Source organism: Lipophrys pholis (genome assembly GCF_963383615.2).
Source record: "Lipophrys pholis genome assembly, chromosome: 14".
NCBI lineage: Eukaryota > Metazoa > Chordata > Actinopteri > Blenniiformes > Blenniidae > Lipophrys > Lipophrys pholis.
Genome location: NC_137633.1, coordinates 5612219 through 5634935, shown reverse-complemented (window position 1 = coordinate 5634935; position 22717 = coordinate 5612219). Strand labels below are relative to the sequence as shown.

General features: G+C 39.4%; 2 protein-coding genes across 5 annotated transcripts; both read left to right on the top strand.

The window, feature by feature from the left end:
* Positions 1-4076: 4076 nt before the first annotated feature.
* LOC308119502 (interferon-gamma-inducible GTPase 10-like) lies at positions 4077-12322 on the top strand. Of its 4 annotated transcripts, none has more exons than XM_080479540.1 (5): positions 4077-4237; positions 5777-5852; positions 7377-7464; positions 8222-8800; positions 9505-12322. In XM_080479540.1, the coding sequence occupies exons 4-5, from the start codon at positions 8236-8238 to the stop codon at positions 10140-10142; spliced, it is 1203 nt and encodes a 400-aa protein (XP_080335666.1). In that variant the 5' UTR covers positions 4077-4237; positions 5777-5852; positions 7377-7464; positions 8222-8235; the 3' UTR covers positions 10143-12322. The 4 variants fall into 4 exon arrangements, with proteins under 4 accessions (XP_080335666.1, XP_080335667.1, XP_080335665.1 ...); XM_080479541.1 differs by having other exon boundaries at positions 4087-4237; positions 5765-5852; positions 7389-7464; XM_080479539.1 differs by having other exon boundaries at positions 4095-4237; positions 5765-5852.
* A 3287-nt stretch (positions 12323-15609) lies between these two features.
* Positions 15610-17338, top strand: LOC308119680 (interferon-gamma-inducible GTPase 10-like; the record flags this gene model as incomplete). The annotated part of the gene is made up of 2 exons (XM_080479829.1): positions 15610-16162; positions 16459-17338. Coding segments are annotated over 2 exons (786 nt in total), but the record flags the coding sequence as incomplete, so codon positions are not given.
* Between the last annotated feature and the right edge of the window lie 5379 nt (positions 17339-22717).

Here is a 22717-nt window from a genome sequence, read left to right as displayed (position 1 = left end):
TCATTCTGATCTTTGTACATTCAGTAGATTGGTTCAAGTCCTATTTTGGACTTTAAATGGAGAAAATGAAAAAGAATAATAATAAGGGAGGAGTCCATTCTTTCATGCTTACTGTGACATCCTGAATACTGATTAATAAAGTTCAATCTTAAGGTTAAAATGCATGGACTCATTTTTCATCATTTCCAAGTTAATATGTTCCTGATTTCCTTAATATGAGAAGGGTGTCTTGGAAACTTACTTCATGTGATCTTAGACAGAAGTGCCTGGCTCAAAGACACCACAGGTTCCTCACAAAAAAGAAATAGAAATTTTCAAATGGTTGATAGTTGAATATTGCCTGATATATCCCCCTGACTCCATGTTTTCTTTTGCCCTGACGGTGCTGGATTTTGTGTGTAGTTACCTCTCAGATTCACCCTCTTGTCCGTACAACTGTCCTCAATTTGCTCAATAACCGTCTGAACAATCAAAACTAATTAGTTGGTTCTTGGTGAAAAGGTCAAACTCTTCTAATCGTTGCTTCCTGATGCTCAAAGTGGCTGCCAGTGCAAAAACCAAGCTGCACCTGATCCCACTGCCCTAGAATACCATGTATTATTCTTACCAGGAAAGAATATTGTGTTTCCTCACAGTGATCCAGGAGTGCAAAGAGGTTTTAGCAAAGCATAACATGAATAGTGATGAGAATGAAGAAAAGCTGGACATAGTCACTTAGGATTTGATCCACAACAATACTCAAACACCGTGTTGGCAGACCATGAAATTATCTTCTGCTCTATAAATGTTACAGGACGTCTCAGTGTCATTCACCCAGCTCGGCCCAGACGATCTGAAACATCCCAGAAATCCAGGGTTTGATCTCAGGAAACAGAGTTTGTGCTTGAATTTCTGCTATTGATACTTGAAGGACGTTGCTCAACAAACACGATGACACAACACTCCTCTGGCACATTACAAGGGTGAAACACTGTCAGCATGTCGTGGTGACTTGCAGCCAAATCAGGTATTCTGTTTTTGTTGGTTTTAGTCGCTCACGACTGAGTGTCAACCGGGAAGAAAGAAACCAAAAGTGATGATAAAAATGTAGAAAGAGATGCAGAGGAAGCAGCAGCACGCTCTCATTGCATGGCATGCCAGCACGGTTTGGGAAGGATTGTACAACCAGGGCGTGGCTGAGCCAGCACCAGACCTCCCACAGTGCACATTTTGGTCTCTTCCCCATATTTGAATGAGAAATGAAAACAATCAAAGTTGGAGAAGTTGGAGCAGCGGTGTGTGAGGACATGATTGTGCAGAACTCCTGACTGGAGTGAACAATTTTCGAGAATCATACTCTGCTCAAAAAAATAAAGGGAACAACTAAACAACACAATGTAACTCCACGTATCACACACTTTGGTCACTTTTGAATTTTGTCAGTGTTCTCAGTCCTAGAGGCAGCATGAGGCGAGTCTCCAACCAACACAAGTTGTTCAGGTTGTGCAGCTCATCCAAGACGGCACATCAATGTGAGCTGTGGCAAGAAGGTTTGCTGTGTCTCCCAGCACAGTGTCCAGAGCATGGAGGAGATACCAAGAGACAGGACAGTACACCAGGAGACATGGAGGAGGGCGTAGGAGGGCAACAAGCCAGCAGCAGGACAGCTACCTCCTCCTTTGAGCAAAAGGAAACAGGAGCAGCCCTGCAAGATGACCTCCAGCAGGTCACTAATGTGATGTTTCTGCTCAAACTGTCAGAAACAGACTTCACCAGGGTGCTATGAGGAGAACGTTCTGCTGCAGCAACATCCTCCAGCATGAGCGGATTGGCGGTGGGTCAGTAATGGTGTGGGGAGGCATTTCTTTGGATGCCCCACAGCCCTCCATGTGCTAGCCAGAGGTACCCTGACTGCCATTAGGTACCGGGATAAGATCCTCAGACCCACTGTGAGACCAGATGCCGGTGCAGTGGGCCCTTGGTTCCTTCTGATGCAGGACAATGCCAGGCCTCATGTGACTGAAGTGTGTCAACAGTTCTTCCATGAGGAAGGTATTGATGCTCTGGACTGGCCTGCCCGCTCCCCAGACCTGAATCTAACTGAGCACATCTGGACATCATGTCTGGTTCCATCCACCAACCACACGTTGACCACAGACTGTCCAGGAGTTGACTGATGCTTTGATCCAAGGAGAACATCCGCCGCCTCATCAGAAGCCCAGGCGATGTGGGGAGGCCACACACACTACTGAGCCTCATTTTGACTTGTCTGTAGGAATTTTACCTGACGCTGGATCAGCCTGCAATGTGATTCTCTACTTTTATTTTGAGTTTGATTCCTAATCCAGACGTTCATGGGATAATAATTTGAATTTACATTGATCATTGTTATGTTATCTTGTTCTCAATGCACTCTACTATGTATTGAATTAAGACTTTCAACTGCAATGTTTCATTAATTGAGATCTAGGATGTGTTATTTTAGTGTTCTCTCTATTTTTTTGAGCAGTGTACTTTTATAAGTTAACTTCAGACAGACCGTTCTTGCCTCTGACAAGTGGACAACACCAGGATATCGTTCTGACAGTATCACCTTTTCATGACTGAACAACAAAATGTCTAAAGGAAAGCGCCACAAGAAAGAGGCCGCTGCTGAAGCCACGTCTGTAAATGAGGACTGGGTCCAGATGGAACTATTATCCGACCCTCGACCAACACTTACATCATCCTTAATACACGACTGTAGTATTTTGACTAAACGCATTATTGCAGGTATTTTCTAATATCAAATAAACATTACTTTCTTCCATCTGGGTTTGATAATGAATTTCAATATTGGCATAGAAACAGGAAGAAACAGCTGCATTGCTGATTCAAGTTCAAACTCCACCCAACATGAACATCCTGCCACACACATGATTTCCAGATAAGGAAAGGACAGATTCCAGTAACACACACACACACACACACACACACACACACACACACACACACACACACACACACACACACACACACACACACACACACACACACACACACAGGACGGTGTTTCTGCTCCAGTTTCTGCTCTGCTGAGGGAATCCGAGTGAGTTATGATCGGTCTCATTTTTATTTAATGGAAAAGATTTCTCTCAAAAACAGAATGATCTATACTAATGAAGTTGAATTTCAAGATCTGTGTTTGTGTATCTGTGTTCATGTGTGAGTGAGCGAGAGAGGTACATTTTTGAAAAAAATAATAAAATCTGAGGAATTAAATGTCCATTTTTCATTTTTCAAATGATAGACAGCTTTTAAATTTTTGTTACAGTGCATGAGGACATAACTGAGTTACATCAGCCTGCAGTCATGTTTGTCATGAATCTATCGAGGTTCAGGACTTCACTTTGTTAAATTGTTCAAATCAAAACTGTAAATCCTTCTTTGTTTAACCAGAAAATGATGATTATTCAAGTTTTTCTCAGCTTCTAGGACAGTCATGGAAGATCAATAGGACGTGATTATGAGTGAGGAACTCAAGGAAATTCAAGAAGATAAGCAGAAGAAGCCTTCTCTTCTTGGTCTGGGGTGTGGGGATGGTCTCTCTCTCTCTCTCTCTCTCTCTCTCTCTCTCTCTCTCTCTCTCTCTCTCTCTCTCTCTCTCTCTCTCTCTCTCATTATTTATGTATTCAACAAATAAACAAATTGCCCAACAAGAAAACTTGGTCAACAATTTTATGTGAATAATTTCCTTGAGGCGAATGTGCTTGGGGTCAAATTGACCTCGACGATAAAAGGTGAGAGCAAAATTTGAGGATTTTTGGAGGGTTAAGGGAGGTACTATCTTTTGTACCCTTGGAGAAACTAAGATACAAGATATATGAAGCCTGAAAATATTTTATTCAGACTTGGAGTCCCTTTATAGAATTTGTAGAAGGTTTTCCCTTTCATTGACATACCTTGTACTGGTTGTACTGAATAGTTACATCCACGAAAACAAGGCTTATAGCTTATTGTTTATTATATGTTTGGTTCTTTCCATGGTGACAGGCGGGGCCCTGCCTCAGCTGACTGGGTGTAACTGGGGTGTAAAGCCAGATTCTCAAAGTGAAACTAAAAGGCTCTTCATTGTCTGGTTGATACAGAACAGCTTCCCTCCTTCCTTCCTTCCAAACTATTATAAAACAGATTGTCCTCCAGGTCCCGATCTTACTGTATCAACGGTCATTCAGGACGCTGCTTCTGCTCCAGCTTCTGCTCTGTGGAGGAAATCCAAGTGAGTAATATTGAGTCTCATTTTGAATGTATTGAACAGATCTTCTCTCTCTCTCTCTCTCTCTCTCTCTCTCTCTCTCTCAAACCATTTGTCCAATCCACAAACGAATATGAATGTATCACAATTGACGTCAGCAACATTCCTAAACAGGCCTGAGAAGACGAAGGATTTCACGAGTTCATCATTGCTTTGATTGTCATTGTCTTCTCTTCTTTGAAAATTTGCAGAACATAAACTGTTTTCTTTTGCTAATTCCTGTAAAAATAAAAGAAGTACTACGCGTCTTACTGCTTTCAGCACGTTCTGAATATTTTACAGACATCCTGTATTTGCTGTTCCAAAACTTAAAGTTATCATTCAAAGTTTTTGATTCTTTTAAAAACAAATATGGGTATCTAGAAATTTGCAATGTTCATTTCTCATTATTGAATGATTGATTGCCTTCAGATGTTACTAATACTAATAATAATACTCGTACTAATAATAATCATAACTTCTTGTATAGCACTTTTTAAAACTCAGTTACAAAGTGCTTTTACATTAAAACCACAATAACATTTGAAACAATGAAATACAAAGCAGACAAAAATAGAGAGAAGAAATAAATACTAAAGACAAGAGAATATCAGTTTATAAAAGCCAAGCGATAAAAATGTGTTTTAAGTTTAGACTTAAACCAGGATACTGAGTTTGCCTGTCTGAGATCCTCTGGCAGGAAATTCCAGAGCCGAGGGGCCCGAATAGCAAACGCTCTGCAAATAGCCCTGTCTTTGAAAGAATGTTGAGTGTTTTGTAATCTACAAAGTTTTTCCTTACTGAGTGTCAGGAGAATTTCCTAATGAAAAGCCTCAGGGAGACAGAATAAACAGCCACAAGATGGCAAACGTTCTGCAAAAAGGGAGTTTTGGGTCAAGGGGGTGCAACGTTTACCCCTGTTTACAATCCGTATGGTTTGAGAATCATGAATGTGCACTCCAAATGCTAGAGGACAGGTCAACTCACTCATTTTCAAGGGATTATTTATGAATTCAACAAATAAACAAATTGCCCAACAAGAAAACTTGGTCAACAATTTTATGTGAATAATTTCCTTGAGGCGAACGTGCTTGGGGTCAAATTGACCTCGAGGACAAAAGGTGAGAGCAACATTTGAGGATAATTGGAGGGTTAAGGGAGGTACTATCTTTTGTACCCTTGGAGAAACTAAGATACAAGATATATGAAGCCTGAAAATATTTTACTCAGACTTGGAGTCCCTTTATAGAATTTGTAGAAGGTTTTCCCTTTCATTGACATACCTTGTACTGGTTGTACTGAATAGTTACATCCACGAAAACAAGGCTTATAGCTTATTGTTTATTATATGTTTGGTTCTTTCCATGGTGACAGGCGGGGCCCTGCCTCAGCTGACTGGGTGTAACTGGGGTGTAAAGCCAGATTCTCAAAGTGAAACTAAAAGGCTCTTCATTGTCTGGTTGATACAGAACAGCTTCCCTCCTTCCTTCCTTCCAAACTATTATAAAACAGATTGTCCTCCAGGTCCCGATCTTACTGTATCAACGGTCATTCAGGACGCTGCTTCTGCTCCAGCTTCTGCTCTGTGGAGGAAATCCAAGTGAGTAATATTGAGTCTCATTTTGAATGTATTGAACAGATCTTCTCTCTCTCTCTCTCTCTCTCTCTCTCTCTCTCTCTCAAACCATTTGTCCAATCCACAAACGAATATGAATGTATCACAATTGACGTCAGCAACATTCCTAAACAGGCCTGAGAAGATGAAGGATTTCACGAGTTCATCATTGCTTTGATTGTCATTGTCTTCTCTTCTTTGAAAATTTGCAGAACATAAACTGTTTTCTTTTGCTAATTCCTGTAAAAATAAAAGAAGTACTACACGTCTTACTGCTTTCAGCACGTTCTGAATATTTTACAGACATCCTGTATTTGCTGTTCCAAAACTTAAAGTTATCATTCAAAGTTTTTGATTCTTTTAAAAACAAATATGGGTATCTAGAAATTTGCAATGTTCATTTCTCATTATTGAATGATTGATTGCCTTCAGATGTTACTAATACTAATAATAATACTCGTACTAATAATAATCATAACTTCTTGTATAGCACTTTTTAAAACTCAGTTACAAAGTGCTTTTACATTAAAACCACAATAACATTTGAAACAATGAAATACAAAGCAGACAAAAATAGAGAGAAGAAATAAATACTAAAAACAAGAGAATATCAGTTTATAAAAGCCAAGCGATAAAAATGTGTTTTAAGTTTAGACTTAAACCAGGATACTGAGTTTGCCTGTCTGAGATCCTCTGGCAGGAAATTCCAGAGCCGAGGGGCCCGAATAGCAAACGCTCTGCAAATAGCCCTGTCTTTGAAAGAATGTTGAGTGTTTTGTAATCTACAAAGTTTTTCCTTACTGAGTGTCAGGAGAATTTCCTAATGAAAAGCCTCAGGGAGACAGAATAAACAGCCACAAGATGGCAAACGTTCTGCAAAAAGGGAGTTTTGGGTCAAGGGGGTGCAACGTTTACCCCTGTTTACAATCCGTATGGTTTGAGAATCATGAATGTGCACTCCAAATGCTAGAGGACAGGTCAACTCACTCATTTTCAAGGGATTATTTATGTATTCAACAAATAAACAAATTGCCCAACAAGAAAACTTGGTCAACAATTTTATGTGAATAATTTCCTTGAGGCGAACGTGCTTGGGGTCAAATTGACCTCGAGGACAAAAGGTGAGAGCAAAATTTGAGGATTTTTGGAGGGTTAAGGGAGGTACTATCTTTTGTACCCTTGGAGAAACTAAAATACAAGATATATGAAGCCTGAAAATATTTTACTCAGACTTGGAGTCCCTTTATAGAATTTTTAGGTTTTCCCTTTCATTGACATACCTTGTACTGGTTGTACTGAATAGTTACATCCACGAAAACAAGGCTTATAGCTTATTGTTTATTATATGTTTGGTTCTTTCCATGGTGACAGGCGGGGCCCTGCCTCAGCTGACTGGGTGTAACTGGGGTGTAAAGCCAGATTCTCAAAGTGAAACTAAAAGGCTCTTCATTGTCTGGTTGATACAGAACAGCTTCCCTCCTTCCTTCCTTCCAAACTATTATAAAACAGATTGTCCTCCAGGTCCCGATCTTACTGTATCAACGGTCATTCAGGACGCTGCTTCTGCTCCAGCTTCTGCTCTGTGGAGGAAATCCAAGTGAGTAATATTGAGTCTCATTTTGAATGTATTGAACAGATTTTCTCTCTCTCTCTCTCTCTCTCTCTCTCTCTCTCTCTCTCAAAATAAACAGTTTTGTTTGACTAGTTTCTGTAAAAATAAAAGAAGTACTACGCGTTGTACTGCTTTCAGTACGCTCTGAATGATTTACATACACCCTGTATTTGCTGTTCCAAAACTTAAAGTTATCATTCAAAGTTTTGTTTTCTTTTAAAAACAAATATGGGTATTTACAAATTTGCATTGTTCATTTCTCATTATCAAATGATTTATTGCCTTCAGATGATCTTATACTGCCCATAGAGGTGCAGAACTTCATATCGCAGTGGCAAAGGAGACCACATTGAGTAAAATGGCCTTGAATTTCAAACATTAAATAAGGCAAATAATATTTGTAGATTGTTTGAAAGAAGTGCAGCCACCACCACTATGTTTCCGATGACTTTTATGTTTGAGGGTCGGCCTACCTGAAAATGTGATGTATACATCAATTACATATTTTTTTTAATTCTTTTGAATAAGAAAATCTGAGAAACTCATTGTCCGTTCAGACAATTGAAAACTTTTACACTTTTGTTACAATGGATGAAGACATAATTGAGTTACATCAGCCTGCAGTCATGTTTGTCATGAATCTATCGAGGTTCAGGACTTCACTTTGTCAGATTTTTTGAATCAAAACTCTGTATCTTTCTTTGTTTAACTTGAAAATGATGGTTATTTCTATGTTTCTCAGCTTCTAGGACAGCCATGGATAATCAATACGACGTGATTACGGGTGACGAACTCAAGGAAATTCAAGAAGCAATGAAGAAAAGTCCTGCAGAAGGAGTTGCACTGATCAATGCATATTTTGATAAGCAGAAGAACACTCCACTAAACATTGCCATCACTGGAGAATCTGGCTCTGGAAAATCCAGCTTTATTAATGCTTTCAGAGGCATTGAAGACGGCGATGAAGGAGCCGCCCCAACTGGAGTTGTTGAAACCACCAAAGAGGTTAAAGCGTATCCTCATCCCAGCCACCCCAACGTCACATTATGGGATCTCCCTGGTGTTGGCACAACCAACTTCCCAGCTGCTGAGTACTTGGAGCTGGTTGGATTTGAGAAGTTTGACTTCTTCATCATCATCTCAGCCTCTCGCTTCAAAGAAAATGACGTGAAACTCGCTCTGGAGATCAACAAGATGGGGAAAAAGTTCTACTTTCTCCGTTCAAAGATCGACAGTGATGTATACAACGAGGAAAGAAAACAGAAGAGAAATTTCGACAGAGAGAAGACTCTCCAAGACATCAGAGAAGACTGCATGAAAGGTAAGTACTTTTTCTATAAAAAACTAAGGAGAGTGTATTGTTCATTTCTCACGAGAGGATTTTTTTAGTTGCTTCTCACTCACTCATTTAGTGAGTTAAACATAAAGAGGAGTTTTGTCTGTTTGAGAAACAAAAACTCAGTTTTACACCCGAGTGAATCAGGATGTGGACTGAAACAGAAAGTATTTTTCCTTATTGAGTGTTGAAATGCTTTGTGACAGTTTGTTGTACACATTGTACACATAATCAGTTTTTTTTCTTATCAAAGCCACACTCATATTTCATATGAAATAAAGAATTATCCTCCTCCCATTCTGGATGAATACAGAAGTATTTTTGTTTAGTTTTTTCTACTTATTCCTGAAGCACTAAAAACATCCTGAGGTAAATGAATAATTGACAACATCACATCACGCCCAAACTTGTTGTACCTGTCCTGTTCCAACAAGCCAAGAGTTTGAATAGAGGCTAATAGAAACACTCGAATGATTTGTTTGTTGATTCTGTCTCACTAAATTCCACAACACTTTTAACCATCAGTTCGTCTTTTTTTTTTTTTTATAATGCACATTTAAATACACATTTCACTACTTTCCGTTCTCAGTATTTCCTGTATATAACTGTAGATTACTTTGTCTCTTTGTGGGTTTTTTCTCTTCAATTCTTTCTAACAAAATAATTTTCTGTTTCTTTGACACCTGCAGGTCTTCGTGATCAAGGCATTGAGGCGCCACAGGTCTTCCTGGTGTCCAGCTTTGACCTCCACCTCTTTGATTTCCACTTGTTACAGGAGACATTAGAGAGAGAACTTCCTCAACACAAGAGGAATGCATTTCTCTATGCTATGCCCAATATCAGCATGGAGATAATCAAGAAGAAGAAAGATGCTTACCAAGCACAAATCAAGTATCATGCTGCCGTGTCTTCAGCTGTAGCAGCCGTACCGATCCCTGGACTTTCTACTGCTGTTGATCTGGCCTTGGTGGCGGGCGTTGTCGGGCAATATGTGGTCGGGTTTGGGCTTGACGAGAAGTCACTGAAGAGGCTTGCTGCCTCCTCAGGTGTACCATACTCTGACCTGGTTTCTGTCATGACTTCACAACTGGGAGCAACAAAAATCACCCCTGACCTGATTAAGAAGCTGTTGACCCCACTTGGAATGGTAGCAGCATCAATGGCTGCAGAGGAAGTTTCCAGATTCTTCCTTTTAATTGGGATCCCAATAGCAATGTGCCTCTCTGGTTATGCCACATACAAAATTCTGAATTATTTGCTCGACCTGATTGCTGCTGATGCTCAGAAAGTGTTTGAAAAGGCTGTTAAAAAAAACACTGAAGTGTGATTCTGTGTCACAGGTCAAAGTTGTGTTCACTCCTGTTTTTCTGAGAAGATTAAAGAGTAGTTAATTACGAGTGTAACACAAGAGTATGAGCTGAATATCTGTGTGGACTGTATGTAATGTAAGGGCTCCTCATTTATCGCAGCAAAGATTTATGTATTAGTGTAATCTTAAATATCAACACCTTTTACAAGTAATGTTGACGGCAGGTAACAATCATTGAAACATCTATACCAGCATAATAATCAGATATCTTCAGATTATTGAGTGGTATAATGCAGTGGAATTATAGATTAAACAATATAATTTACAACCTCTACTTATAATTGTGTTATTTTTGTTTGTGCCTTTCCTGAAGTTGATTTATATGACTGGGTTATAATGATATGTGTGTATTATCAGCATCTTTACTGGCCTCTTGTGGTCATATTGAGGTTGTACAACCAGATACTATTAATTTTTAATCATTGTCTTCCGGGGTCAACACCTGTTTGCTCATTGATTGCCCCAGCATATTAGCATATGACGTCAGCGCCACAAAATGTAAACACACAGGTAAAAACAAATATCCAACTTTCAATAATACCATATCTGGCTCCTACAATAGTTGCAGAATAGTTTGTGCATTATACTGACATGTCTGTATGGTGATTTGTGTGCATGCTCCTGGCTGCAGTGCTATACGTGGACATATTTCAGTTGGGAGGAGCTACGAGTGTCACCCAAATATATTTCTTGTGAAACTTGTAATATATTTTGTTGTGTTTATAGTTTAATCGTTAAAATTACACTTTACATTATAACTATTCTTTATAGTCAGTCTGATCATGTGACAGCTGTCAGTGAAAAGCATAACCATGTTGGAAACGTACACAGGACCAAAGCAACTGTTATCATTCATTATTATACCAACGACTCCAGAGGAGACAGATTGACGAAAGCAACTCTGAACAAAACAGCAACCACTGACTCTGTCAGTCATTTAACTGATGATCCACCACCACACAGCATTCCCAAATATCAACAGCAACTGTGCAAGTGTAAACAACATTTACATAAGATGTACTACTACTACTACTTATTATAATTATTATCATTATTATATTTTATTTATTTAACCGTTTACCATACTGACTGTGTTATAGTGGGGGTATCAGTTCTGCCTGAGTACATTTGGTGGTGTTGGTGCGCCACCTACTGGCAGCAGGATTGGAGTTACTGTCCTGACAAATGGGGCCATGAGAGAAAGGTGTGTCTTCAAATAGCATAAATTAATGTACATGTGCTAATTCCTGTTAACTGACATTTATCTGAGGGATTCGTGTTTTGTGAGTTAAAGTCCAGCAGGTGTCACTGTGGACTATGTACATTTATGTCACTTGTTCAATATGAATATGTTTTATTGTGTTTTGATTTGAGATATTTCATTTTGTCGCGATCATTCTCTGGTCCATTGGTTTGATATTTGTGACTTTCTTGTTGTAGGACTCAACACACAAACAAACCAAAATAGAAATGAGCTGTGGTTAAAGTTGTGTCAAGGAAGTTTGTCGACCACGACTAATGCAAGATATAGATTAATCCATTATAACCTTCTTCACCAACTCTATATCACACCAAAGATATAAACCTGAGCGACAAGACACGTGTTGGATGTGGTACAGAAGAGGACTCAATTATGCACTGCACCTGGTCATGTACGAAGCTTGATACTGTTTGGCAGGACTTTAGTGACGTCACAACAAAACTTGCAAGATTTGCCTTCCCACCGGACCCACAAATCTGCCGACTGGGGAACTTTACAACAATCAAAGCACATTTTCTGAACATTAGAAGTGAAGATCAGCCAGGCCTGTACAGGAACATGGGGCTCCTTCAGTTAGTAGTAGCTTCTTAAACTTTACAAACTAAAGAGAAGTAATGATGCTTATGCAAGTTATTATTAGAGACAGTGTGCCAAAGATCCAATTGATGGATCATATTGGGATAATGCAGGATTATCACCTCTGTCAGACATAATGGTATTGTTCATTCTGATCTTTGTACATTCAGTAGATTGGTTCAAGTCCTATTTTGGACTTTAAATGGAGAAAATGAAAAAGAATAATAATAAGGGAGGAGTCCATTCTTTCATGCTTACTGTGACATCCTGAATACTGATTAATAAAGTTCAATCTTAAGGTTAAAATGCATGGACTCATTTTTCATCATTTCCAAGTTAATATGTTCCTGATTTCCTTAATATGAGAAGGGTGTCTTGGAAACTTACTTCATGTGATCTTAGACAGAAGTGCCTGGCTCAAAGACACCACAGGTTCCTCACAAAAAAGAAATAGAAATTTTCAAATGGTTGATAGTTGAATATTGCCTGATATATCCCCCTGACTCCATGTTTTCTTTTGCCCTGACGGTGCTGGATTTTGTGTGTAGTTACCTCTCAGATTCACCCTCTTGTCCGTACAACTGTCCTCAATTTGCTCAATAACCGTCTGAACAATCAAAACTAATTAGTTGGTTCTTGGTGAAAAGGTCAAACTCTTCTAATCGTTGCTTCCTGATGCTCAAAGTGGCTGCCAGTGCAAAAACCAAGCTGCACCTGATCCCACTGCCCTAGAATACCATGTATTATTCTTACCAGGAAAGAATATTGTGTTTCCTCACAGTGATCCAGGAGTGCAAAGAGGTTTTAGCAAAGCATAACATGAATAGTGATGAGAATGAAGAAAAGCTGGACATAGTCACTTAGGATTTGATCCACAACAATACTCAAACACCGTGTTGGCAGACCATGAAATTATCTTCTGCTCTATAAATGTTTCAGGACGTCTCAGTGTCATTCACCCAGCTCGGCCCAGACGATCTGAAACATCCCAGAAATCCAGGGTTTGATCTCAGGAAACAGAGTTTGTGCTTGAATTTCTGCTATTGATACTTGAAGGACGTTGCTCAACAAACGCGATGACACAACACTCCTCTGGCACATTACAAGGGTGAAACACTGTCAGCATGTCGTGGTGACTTGCAGCCAAATCAGGTATTCTGTTTTTGTTGGTTTTAGTCGCTCACGACTGAGTGTCAACCGGGAAGAAAGAAACCAAAAGTGATGATAAAAATGTTGAAAGAGATGCAGAGGAAGCAGCAGCACGCTCTCATTGCATGGCATGCCAGCACGGTTTGGGAAGGATTGTACAACCAGGGCGTGGCTGAGCCAGCACCAGACCTCCCACAGTGCACATTTTTGTCTCTTCACCATATTTGAATGAGAAATGAAAACAATCGAAGTTGGAGAAGTTGGAGCAGCAGTGTGTGAGGACGTGTTTGTGCAGAACTCCTGACTGGAATGACCCTTTTTAAAGAATCATACTTTTATAAGTTAACTTCAGACAGACCGTTCTTGCCTCTGACAAGTGGACAACACCAGGATATCGTTCTGACAGTATCACCTTTTCATGACTGAACAACAAAATGTCTAAAGGAAAGCGCCACAAGAAAGAGGCCGCTGCTGAAGCCACGTCTGTAAATGAGGACTGGGTCCAGATGGAATTATTATCCGACCCTCGACCAACACTTACATCATCCTTAATACACGACTGTAGTATTTTGACTAAAAGCATTATTTCAGGTATTTTCTAATATCAAATAAACATTACTTTCTTCCATCTGGGTTTGATAATGAATTTCAATATTGGCATAGAAACAGGAAGAAACAGCTGCATTGCTGATTCAAGTTCAAACTCCACCCAACATGAACATCCTGCCACACACATGATTTCCAGATAAGGAAAGGACAGATTCCAGAAACATAAACACGCACACACGCACGCACGCACGCACGCACGCACGCACGCACGCACGCACACGCACACACACACACACACACACACACAGACACACACACACACACAGGACGGTGTTTCTGCTCCAGTTTCTGCTCTGTTGAGGGAATCCGAGTGAGTTATGATCGGTCTCATTTTTATTTACGGTAATGGAAAAGATTTCTCTCAAAAACAGAATGAACTATACTAATGAAGTTGAATTTCAAGATCTGTGTTTGTGTATCTGTGTTCATGTGTGAGACCCAACATGAACATCCTGTCACACACCATATAAGGAAGGGGCAGACTCCAGCAGCCCGCCCGCCCGCGCGCGCACACACACACACACACACACACACACACACACACACACACACACACACACACACACACACACACACACACACACCGAACAAAGGCACAATGGTAATGGGAACATTTTCAGTGTATTTAATTATCATATTTGACTAATTAAACTTTTCATTTTCCAATACAATTTGACATTTTTCACAATTCCTTCTATATTTTCTTCCTTTTGACATTATTCCTAATAAATCAAATTCATTCTTACCCTTTTTTCCCCCTAATGAGCTGTCAGTTGATACAAGTAGAATGAACAAATATGGAATTTGCCCCCAAATTGTGGTTCGATCAAATAATATGAGGATATATCAAACATCCTAAACACGTGAAAAGTATCACCACGTTTATGATCAGTGTCCTATATCCTGATTCTTGGTGCTACCAGCATCCACAGCTCTCCACCACCATGTCCTCGTAATGCTTGTAGACCACGTTGCTCCAAGTCATAAACACACAAAGAGGAAGTTGCATGAGTTTCGGATCAAGCATGAAGACGTTAGAATGAACCATTGTTCGACTCCGGGTAGTTCCGTGTGTGTGTGTGTGTGTGTGTGTGTGTGTGTGTGCGTCACCCTTCTTACTTACCTAGACTACAATCCTCAGCTCAGACATTTTGTGACTGTCTTGCGATTCTATATTAAATCTTTGTGAGTTAAATATTCTGCAACTGCTATTATTATTCTTATCATACAATTTTATTATACAATTATTTAATTTATTTGTTTATTAAATGTTTGGTTCTTGGTTCCATGGTGACAGGCGGGGCCTGCCTCAGGTGACTGGGCATTACTGTGGTATAAAGCCAATTTCTCAACGTGAAACTAGAAGGCTCCTCAGTGTCTAGCTGATAAGATCCCTTTCTTCCCTGTCAGGACGGTGTTTCTGCTCCAGCTTCTGCTCTGTGGAGGAAATCCAAGTGAGTTCTAATCTGTCTCATTTTGAATTTATTGAACAGATTTCTCTCAAAAAAACAGAATAAACTATGCTAATGAAGTTGAATTTAAAGATCTGTGTTTGTGTATCTGTGTTTATGTGTGAGTGAGAGAGAGAGGTAGATTATTTTTAAATATTAAAATCTGAAGAATTAAATGTCCATTTAAAATTTTTCAAATGATATACATTTGCAGTTACACTGCATGAAGACATAATTGAGTTTGTCATGAATCTATCGAGGTTCAGGACTTCACTTTGTTAAATTGTTCAAATCAAAACTGTATATCCTTCTTTGTTTAACCAGAAAATGATGGTTATTTCTATGTTTCTCAGCTTCTGGGACAGCCATGGATTAACAATACGACGTGATTACGGGTGACGAACTCAAGGAAATTCAAGAAGCAATAAAGAAAAGTCCTGCTGAAGGAGTTGAACTGGTCAAAGTGTATTTAGATAAGAAGGAGAACACTCCACTAAACATTGCCATCACTGGAGAATCTGGCTCTGGAAAATCCAGCTTTATTAATGCTTTCAGAGGCATTGAAGACGGCGATGAAGGAGCCGCCCCAACTGGAGTTGTTGAAACCACCAAAGAGGTTAAAGCGTATCCTCATCCCAGCCTCCCCAATGTCACATTATGGGATCTCCCTGGTGTTGGCACAACCAACTTCCCAGCTGCTGAGTACTTGGAGCTGGTTGGATTTGAGAAGTTTGACTTCTTCATCATCATCTCAGCCTCTCGCTTCAAAGAAAACGACGTGAAACTCGCTCTGGAGATCAACAGGATGGGGAAAAAGTTCTACTTTCTCCGTTCGCAGATCGACATTGATTTATCCAAGGCAAAAAGAAGTCAGAAGAGCAATTTCAACAGAAAGAAGACTCTCGAAGTCATCAGAGAAGACTGCATTAAAGGTAAGTACTCTTTTTAAATTACTAAGTAGAGAGTATTGTGTTCATGTTTCACCAGAGAATCCGTCCAGAGTGTACCCTGCCATTGCCTATTGTAAATAGGTCTCAGCCCTGCACAACCCTGGGTTGGATGAAGTGGTAGAGATGATGATGGTGCAACTTCAAGGCAGACATTACCTGACAAATACAATTAAAAAGCAACATAACTGAGAATAAATGCATTTTAAATTTTAGTTTCAGTCTTTTTTCTCTTCAAATCTTTCTAACAATATGATTGTCTGTTTCTTTGACACCTGCAGGTCTTCGTGATCAAGGCTTTGAGGCTCCACAGGTCTTCCTGGTGTCCAGCATTAAGTCCGACCTCTTTGATTTCCACTTGTTACAGGAGACATTAGAGAGAGAACTTCCTCGACACAAGAGTAATGCTTTTCTCTATGCAATGCCCAATATCAGCATGGAGATAATCAAGAAGAAGAAAGATGCTTATACCAAGCACAAATCAAATATTATGTGCTTCTATCTTCAGCTGTAGCAGCCGTACCGATCCCTGGACTTTCTACTGCTGTTGATCTGACCTTGGTGGCATGTCTTGTCACAAAATATGTCTTCGGGTTTAGGCTTGATGTGAATTCACTGAAGAGGCTTGCTGCCTCCTCAGGTGTACCATACTCTGACCTGGTTTCTGTCATTACTTCACAACTGGGAGCAACAAAAATCACCCCTGACCTCATTCAGAAGCTGTTGACCCCACTTGCAATGGTAGCAGTATTAATGGCTGCAGAGGAAGTTTCCAGACTCCTCCTTTTTATTGGGATCCCAATAGCAATGTGCCTCTCTGGTTATACCACTTACAAAATTCTGAATTATTTGCTCGACCTGATTGCTGCTGATGCTCAGAAAGTGTTTGAAAAGGCTGTTAAAAAAAACACTGAAGTGTGATTCTGTGTCACAGGTCAAAGTCGTGTTCACTCCTGTTTTTCTGAGCAGATTAAATAGGAGTTAATTACGAGTGTAACACAAGAGTATGAGCTGAATATCTGTGTGGACTGTATGTAATGTAAGGGCTCCTCATTTATCGCAGCAAAGATTTATGTATTAGTGTAATCTTAAACATCAACACCTTTTACAAGTAATGTTGACAGTGGGTGACAATCATTTAAACATCTATACCAGCATAACAATCAGATGTATATTATCAAAGTCTTCACTGACCTCTTGTGGTCATATTGAGGTTGTACAACAAGATATTATTCATTTTTCAATCATTGTTTTTCTTTGTTCTTAGTTTCCTGTTGAAATTTGCAAGCAGTCGTGTAACAAAAGTATATTTTTTGTTTTGTTGTCGTTTATGTTATTAGTTTGGTTGAAGAGACGTTGAGTTGTTTTATGAGGCTTGATGGAGATTTATTGCGTTCACGTGGGCACATTGAGGATCTACAACAGTAATCATTCAGATTTTGATGATTTCTCTCACTTTTGAATGAATACTGTTGCGGGGAGAGGGGGGGGGCACAAAGGATCATGGGAAATGCTTGTAATTTTGTTTATGAGTTGCTCTAGTTACATTTCAGTTGAACTGTTAAAGATCTGTGTTTGTGTATCTGTGTTTATGTGTGAGTGAGAGAGAGAGGTAGATTATTTTTAAATATTAAAATCTGAAGAATTAAATGTCCATTTAAAATTTTTCAAATGATATACATTTGCAGTTACACTGCATGAAGACATAATTGAGTTTGTCATGAATCTATCGAGGTTCAGGACTTCACTTTGTTAAATTGTTCAAATCAAAACTGTATATCCTTCTTTGTTTAACCAGAAAATGATGGTTATTTCTATGTTTCTCAGCTTCTGGGACAGCCATGGATTAACAATACGACGTGATTACGGGTGACGAACTCAAGGAAATTCAAGAAGCAATAAAGAAAAGTCCTGCTGAAGGAGTTGAACTGGTCAAAGTGTATTTAGATAAGAAGGAGAACACTCCACTAAACATTGCCATCACTGGAGAATGTGGCTCTGGAAAATCCAGCTTTATTAATGCTTTCAGAGGCATTGAAGACGGCGATGAAGGAGCCGCCCCAACTGGAGTTGTTGAAACCACCAAAGAGGTTAAAGCGTATCCTCATCCCAGCCTCCCCAATGTCATATTATGGGATCTCCCTGGTGTTGGCACAACCAAGTTCCCAGCTGATAAGTACTTGGAGCTGGTTGGATTTGAGAAGTTTGACTTCTTCATCATCATCTCAGCCTCTCGCTTCAAAGAAAACGACGTGAAACTCGCTCTGGAGATCAACAGGATGGGGAAAAAGTTCTACTTTCTCCGTTCGCAGATCGACATTGATTTATCCAAGGCAAAAAGAATTCAGAAGAGCAATTTCAACAGAAAGAAGACTCTCGAAGTCATCAGAGAAGACTGCATTAAAGGTAAGTACTCTTTTTAAATTACTAAGTAGAGAGTATTGTGTTCATGTTTCACCAGAGAATCCGTCCAGAGTGTACCCTGCCATTGCCTATTGTAAATAGGTCTCAGCCCTGCACAACCCTGGGTTGGATGAAGTGGTAGAGATGATGATGGTGCAACTTCAAGGCAGACATTACCTGACAAATACAATTAAAAAGCAACATAACTGAGAATAAATGCATTTTAAATTTTAGTTTCAGTCTTTTTTCTCTTCAAATCTTTCTAACAATATGATTGTCTGTTTCTTTGACACCTGCAGGTCTTCGTGATCAAGGCTTTGAGGCTCCACAGGTCTTCCTGGTGTCCAGCATTAAGTCCGACCTCTTTGATTTCCACTTGTTACAGGAGACATTAGAGAGAGAACTTCCTCGACACAAGAGTAATGCATTTCTCTGTGCAATGCCCAATATCAGCATGGAGATAATCAAGAAGAAGAAGGAAGCTTACCAAGCACAAATCAAGTATTATGTGCTTCTATCTTCAGCTGTAGCAGCCGTACCGATCCCTGGACTTTCTACTGCTGTTGATCTGACCTTGGTGGCATGTCTTGTCACAAAATATGTCTTCGGGTTTAGGCTTGATGTGAATTCACTGAAGAGGCTTGCTGCCTCCTCAGGTGTACCATACTCTGACCTGGTTTCTGTCATTACTTCACAACTGGGAGCAACAAAAATCACCCCTGACCTCATTCAGAAGCTGTTGACCCCACTTGGAACGGTAGCAGCATTAATAGCTGCAGAGGACGTTTCCAGAGTCTTCCTTTTAATTGGGATCCCAATAGCAATGTGCCTCTCTGGTTATACCACATACAAAATTCTGAATTATTTGCTCGACCTGATTGCTGCTGATGCTCAGAAAGTGTTTGAAAAGGCTGTTAAAAAAAACACTGAAGTGTGATTCTGTGTCACAGGTCAAAGTTGTGTTCACTCCTGTTTTTCTGAGAAGATTAAAGAGTAGTTAATTACGAGTGTAACACAAGAGTATGAGCTGAATATCTGTGTGGACTGTATGTAATGTAAGGGCTCCTCATTTATCGCAGCAAAGATTTATGTATTAGTGTAATCTTAAACATCAACACCTTTTACAAGTAATGTTGACGGCAGGTAACAATCATTGAAACATCTATACCAGCATAATAATCAGATATCTTCAGATTATTGAGTGGTATAATGCAGTGGAATTATAGATTAAACAATATAATTTACAACCTCTACTTATAATTGTGTTATTTTTGTTTGAGCCTTTCCTGAAGTTGATTTATATGACTGGGTTATAATGATATGTGTGTATTATCAGCATCTTTACTGGCCTCTTGTGGTCATATTGAGGTTGTACAACCAGATACTATTAATTTTTAATCATTGTTTTTCTTTGTTTTCAGTATCCAGTGGAAATTTGTAAGCAGTCGTGTAACAAAAGTATATTTCTGTTTTGTTGTTGTTTATGTTATTAGTTTGGTTCAAGAGACGATGAGTTGTTTTCTGAGGCCTGATGATGTTTGTTGCTTTCATGTGGACACATTGAGGATCTACAACATTAATCATTTAGACTTTGATGATTTCTCTCACTTGGTAATGAATACTTTAGCTTTCAGCAAGGCTTTTTACCCCAAAATAGAATGAAGTATTTTCAAGAGTACTTATTTTGTGGTCACGTCTTTTGCGATGGGTCTTATTACATTAATAATCATTTGTAACCAGAACTTACATTTTACTATATAATAATAAAGCTACTTAATTCAAGCTTCTGCAATGGCGTCATTCATATTTTTTTGTGGGGTCTAATAAAGCTGCCAAAGGGTCCTGGACAGGTAAATCACAAGGAGCACCTGATAGCGATATGGTTACTTTAGGGCCACCAGTTACAGACAATTTCATATTGGTAGAAAATATGGACAAAGAAGCTATATTACAAAATGATTAATAAGAATAATGTGGTTGCTGTAAAGTCACTACTATCAGCAATGATGTGCTGGTGATTGATTGATTGATTGATTGATTTTGTGAAAATACTAAAATGGCTGCAATTAATGAGGTTTTCAGTGACCTGGGTGGAATTTGAATTTTCCCATATTTCCTATTTAGAAAACTGAGTCCACAGATCCGGTACGATACAAAAGTCTTAATTTCAGTGCAAAAGGATATTAGATGAAAATCATCAGAAAACAAAACACGAGCATTGCCTCACAAACTCTGCCAAAGCGGTCAAAAACCTGTGCTACCCTTCCGGGGTCAACACCTGTTTGCTCATTGATTGCCCCAGCATATTAGCATATGACGTCAGCGCCACAAAATGTAAACACACAGGTACAAACAAATACCCAACTTTCAATAATACCATATCTGGCTCCTACAATAGTTGCAGAATAGTTTGTGCATTATATTGACATGTCTGTATGGTGATTTGTGTGCATGCTCCTGGCTGCAGTGCTATACGTGGACATATTTCAGTTGGGAGGAGCTACGAGTGTCACCCAAATATATTTCTTGTGAAACTTGTAATATATTTTGTTGTGTTTATAGTTTAATCGTTAAAATTACACTTTACATTATAACTATTCTTTATAGTCAGTCTGATCATGTGACAGCTGTCAGTGAAAAGCATAACCATGTTGGAAACGTACACAGGACCAAAGCAACTGTTATCATTCATTATTATACCAACGACTCCAGAGGAGACAGATTGACGAAAGCAACTCTGAACAAAACAGCAACCACTGACTCTGTCAGTCATTTAACTGATGATCCACCACCACACAGCATTCCCAAATATCAACAGCAACTGTGCAAGTGTAAACAACATTTACATAAGATGTACTACTACTACTACTACTACTACTTATTATAATTATTATCATTATTATATTTTATTTATTTAACCGTTTACCATACTGACTGTGTTATAGTGGGGGTATCAGTTCTGCCTGAGTACATTTGGTGGTGTTGGTGCGCCACCTACTGGCAGCAGGATTGGAGTTACTGTCCTGACAAATGGGGCCATGAGAGAAAGGTGTGTCTTCAAATAGCATAAATTAATGTACATGTGCTAATTCCTGTTAACTGACATTTATCTGAGGGATTCGTGTTTTGTGAGTTAAAGTCCAGCAGGTGTCACTGTTGACTATGTACATTTATGTCACTTGTTCAATATGAATATGTTTTATTGTGTTTTGATTTGAGATATTTCATTTTGTCGCGATCATTCTCTGGTCCATTGGTTTGATATTTGTGACTTTCTTGTTGTAGGACTCAACACACAAACAAACCAAAATAGAAATGAGCTGTGGTTAAAGTTGTGTCAAGGAAGTTTGTCGACCACGACTAATGCAAGATATAGATTAATCCATTATAACCTTCTTCACCAACTCTATATCACACCAAAGATATAAACCTGAGCGACAAGACACGTGTTGGATGTGGTACAGAAGAGGACTCAATTATGCACTGCACCTGGTCATGTACGAAGCTTGATACTGTTTGGCAGGACTTTAGTGACGTCACAACAAAACTTGCAAGATTTGCCTTCCCACCGGACCCACAAATCTGCCGACTGGGGAACTTTACAACAATCAAAGCACATTTTCTGAACATTAGAAGTGAAGATCAGCCAGGCCTGTACAGGAACATGAGGAAGGTATTGATGCTCTGGACTGGCCTGCCCGCTCCCCAGACCTGAATCTAACTGAGCACATCTGGACATCATGTCTGGTTCCATCCACCAACCACACGTTGACCACAGACTGTCCAGGAGTTGACTGATGCTTTGATCCAAGGAGAACATCCGCCGCCTCATCAGAAGCCCAGGCGATGTGGGGAGGCCACACACACTACTGAGCCTCATTTTGACTCGTCTGTAGGAATTTTACCTGACGCTGGATCAGCCTGCAATGTGATTCTCTACTTTTATTTTGAGTTTGATTCCTAATCCAGACGTTCATGGGATAATAATTTGAATTTACATTGATCATTGTTATGTTATCTTGTTCTCAATGCACTCTACTATGTATTGAATTAAGACTTTCAACTGCAATGTTTCATTAATTGAGATCTAGGATGTGTTATTTTAGTGTTCTCTCTATTTTTTTGAGCAGTGTACTT

Excerpts from the sequence above, each read along its gene's own strand:
- LOC308119502 (XM_080479540.1), top strand. The coding sequence starts at position 8,236 with ATGGATAATCAATACGACGTGATTACGGGTGACGAACTCAAGGAAATT. Across the intron at positions 8,801-9,504 it reads CAGAGAAGACTGCATGAAAG|GTCTTCGTGATCAAGGCATT; the intron begins GTAAGTACTTTT and ends TGACACCTGCAG.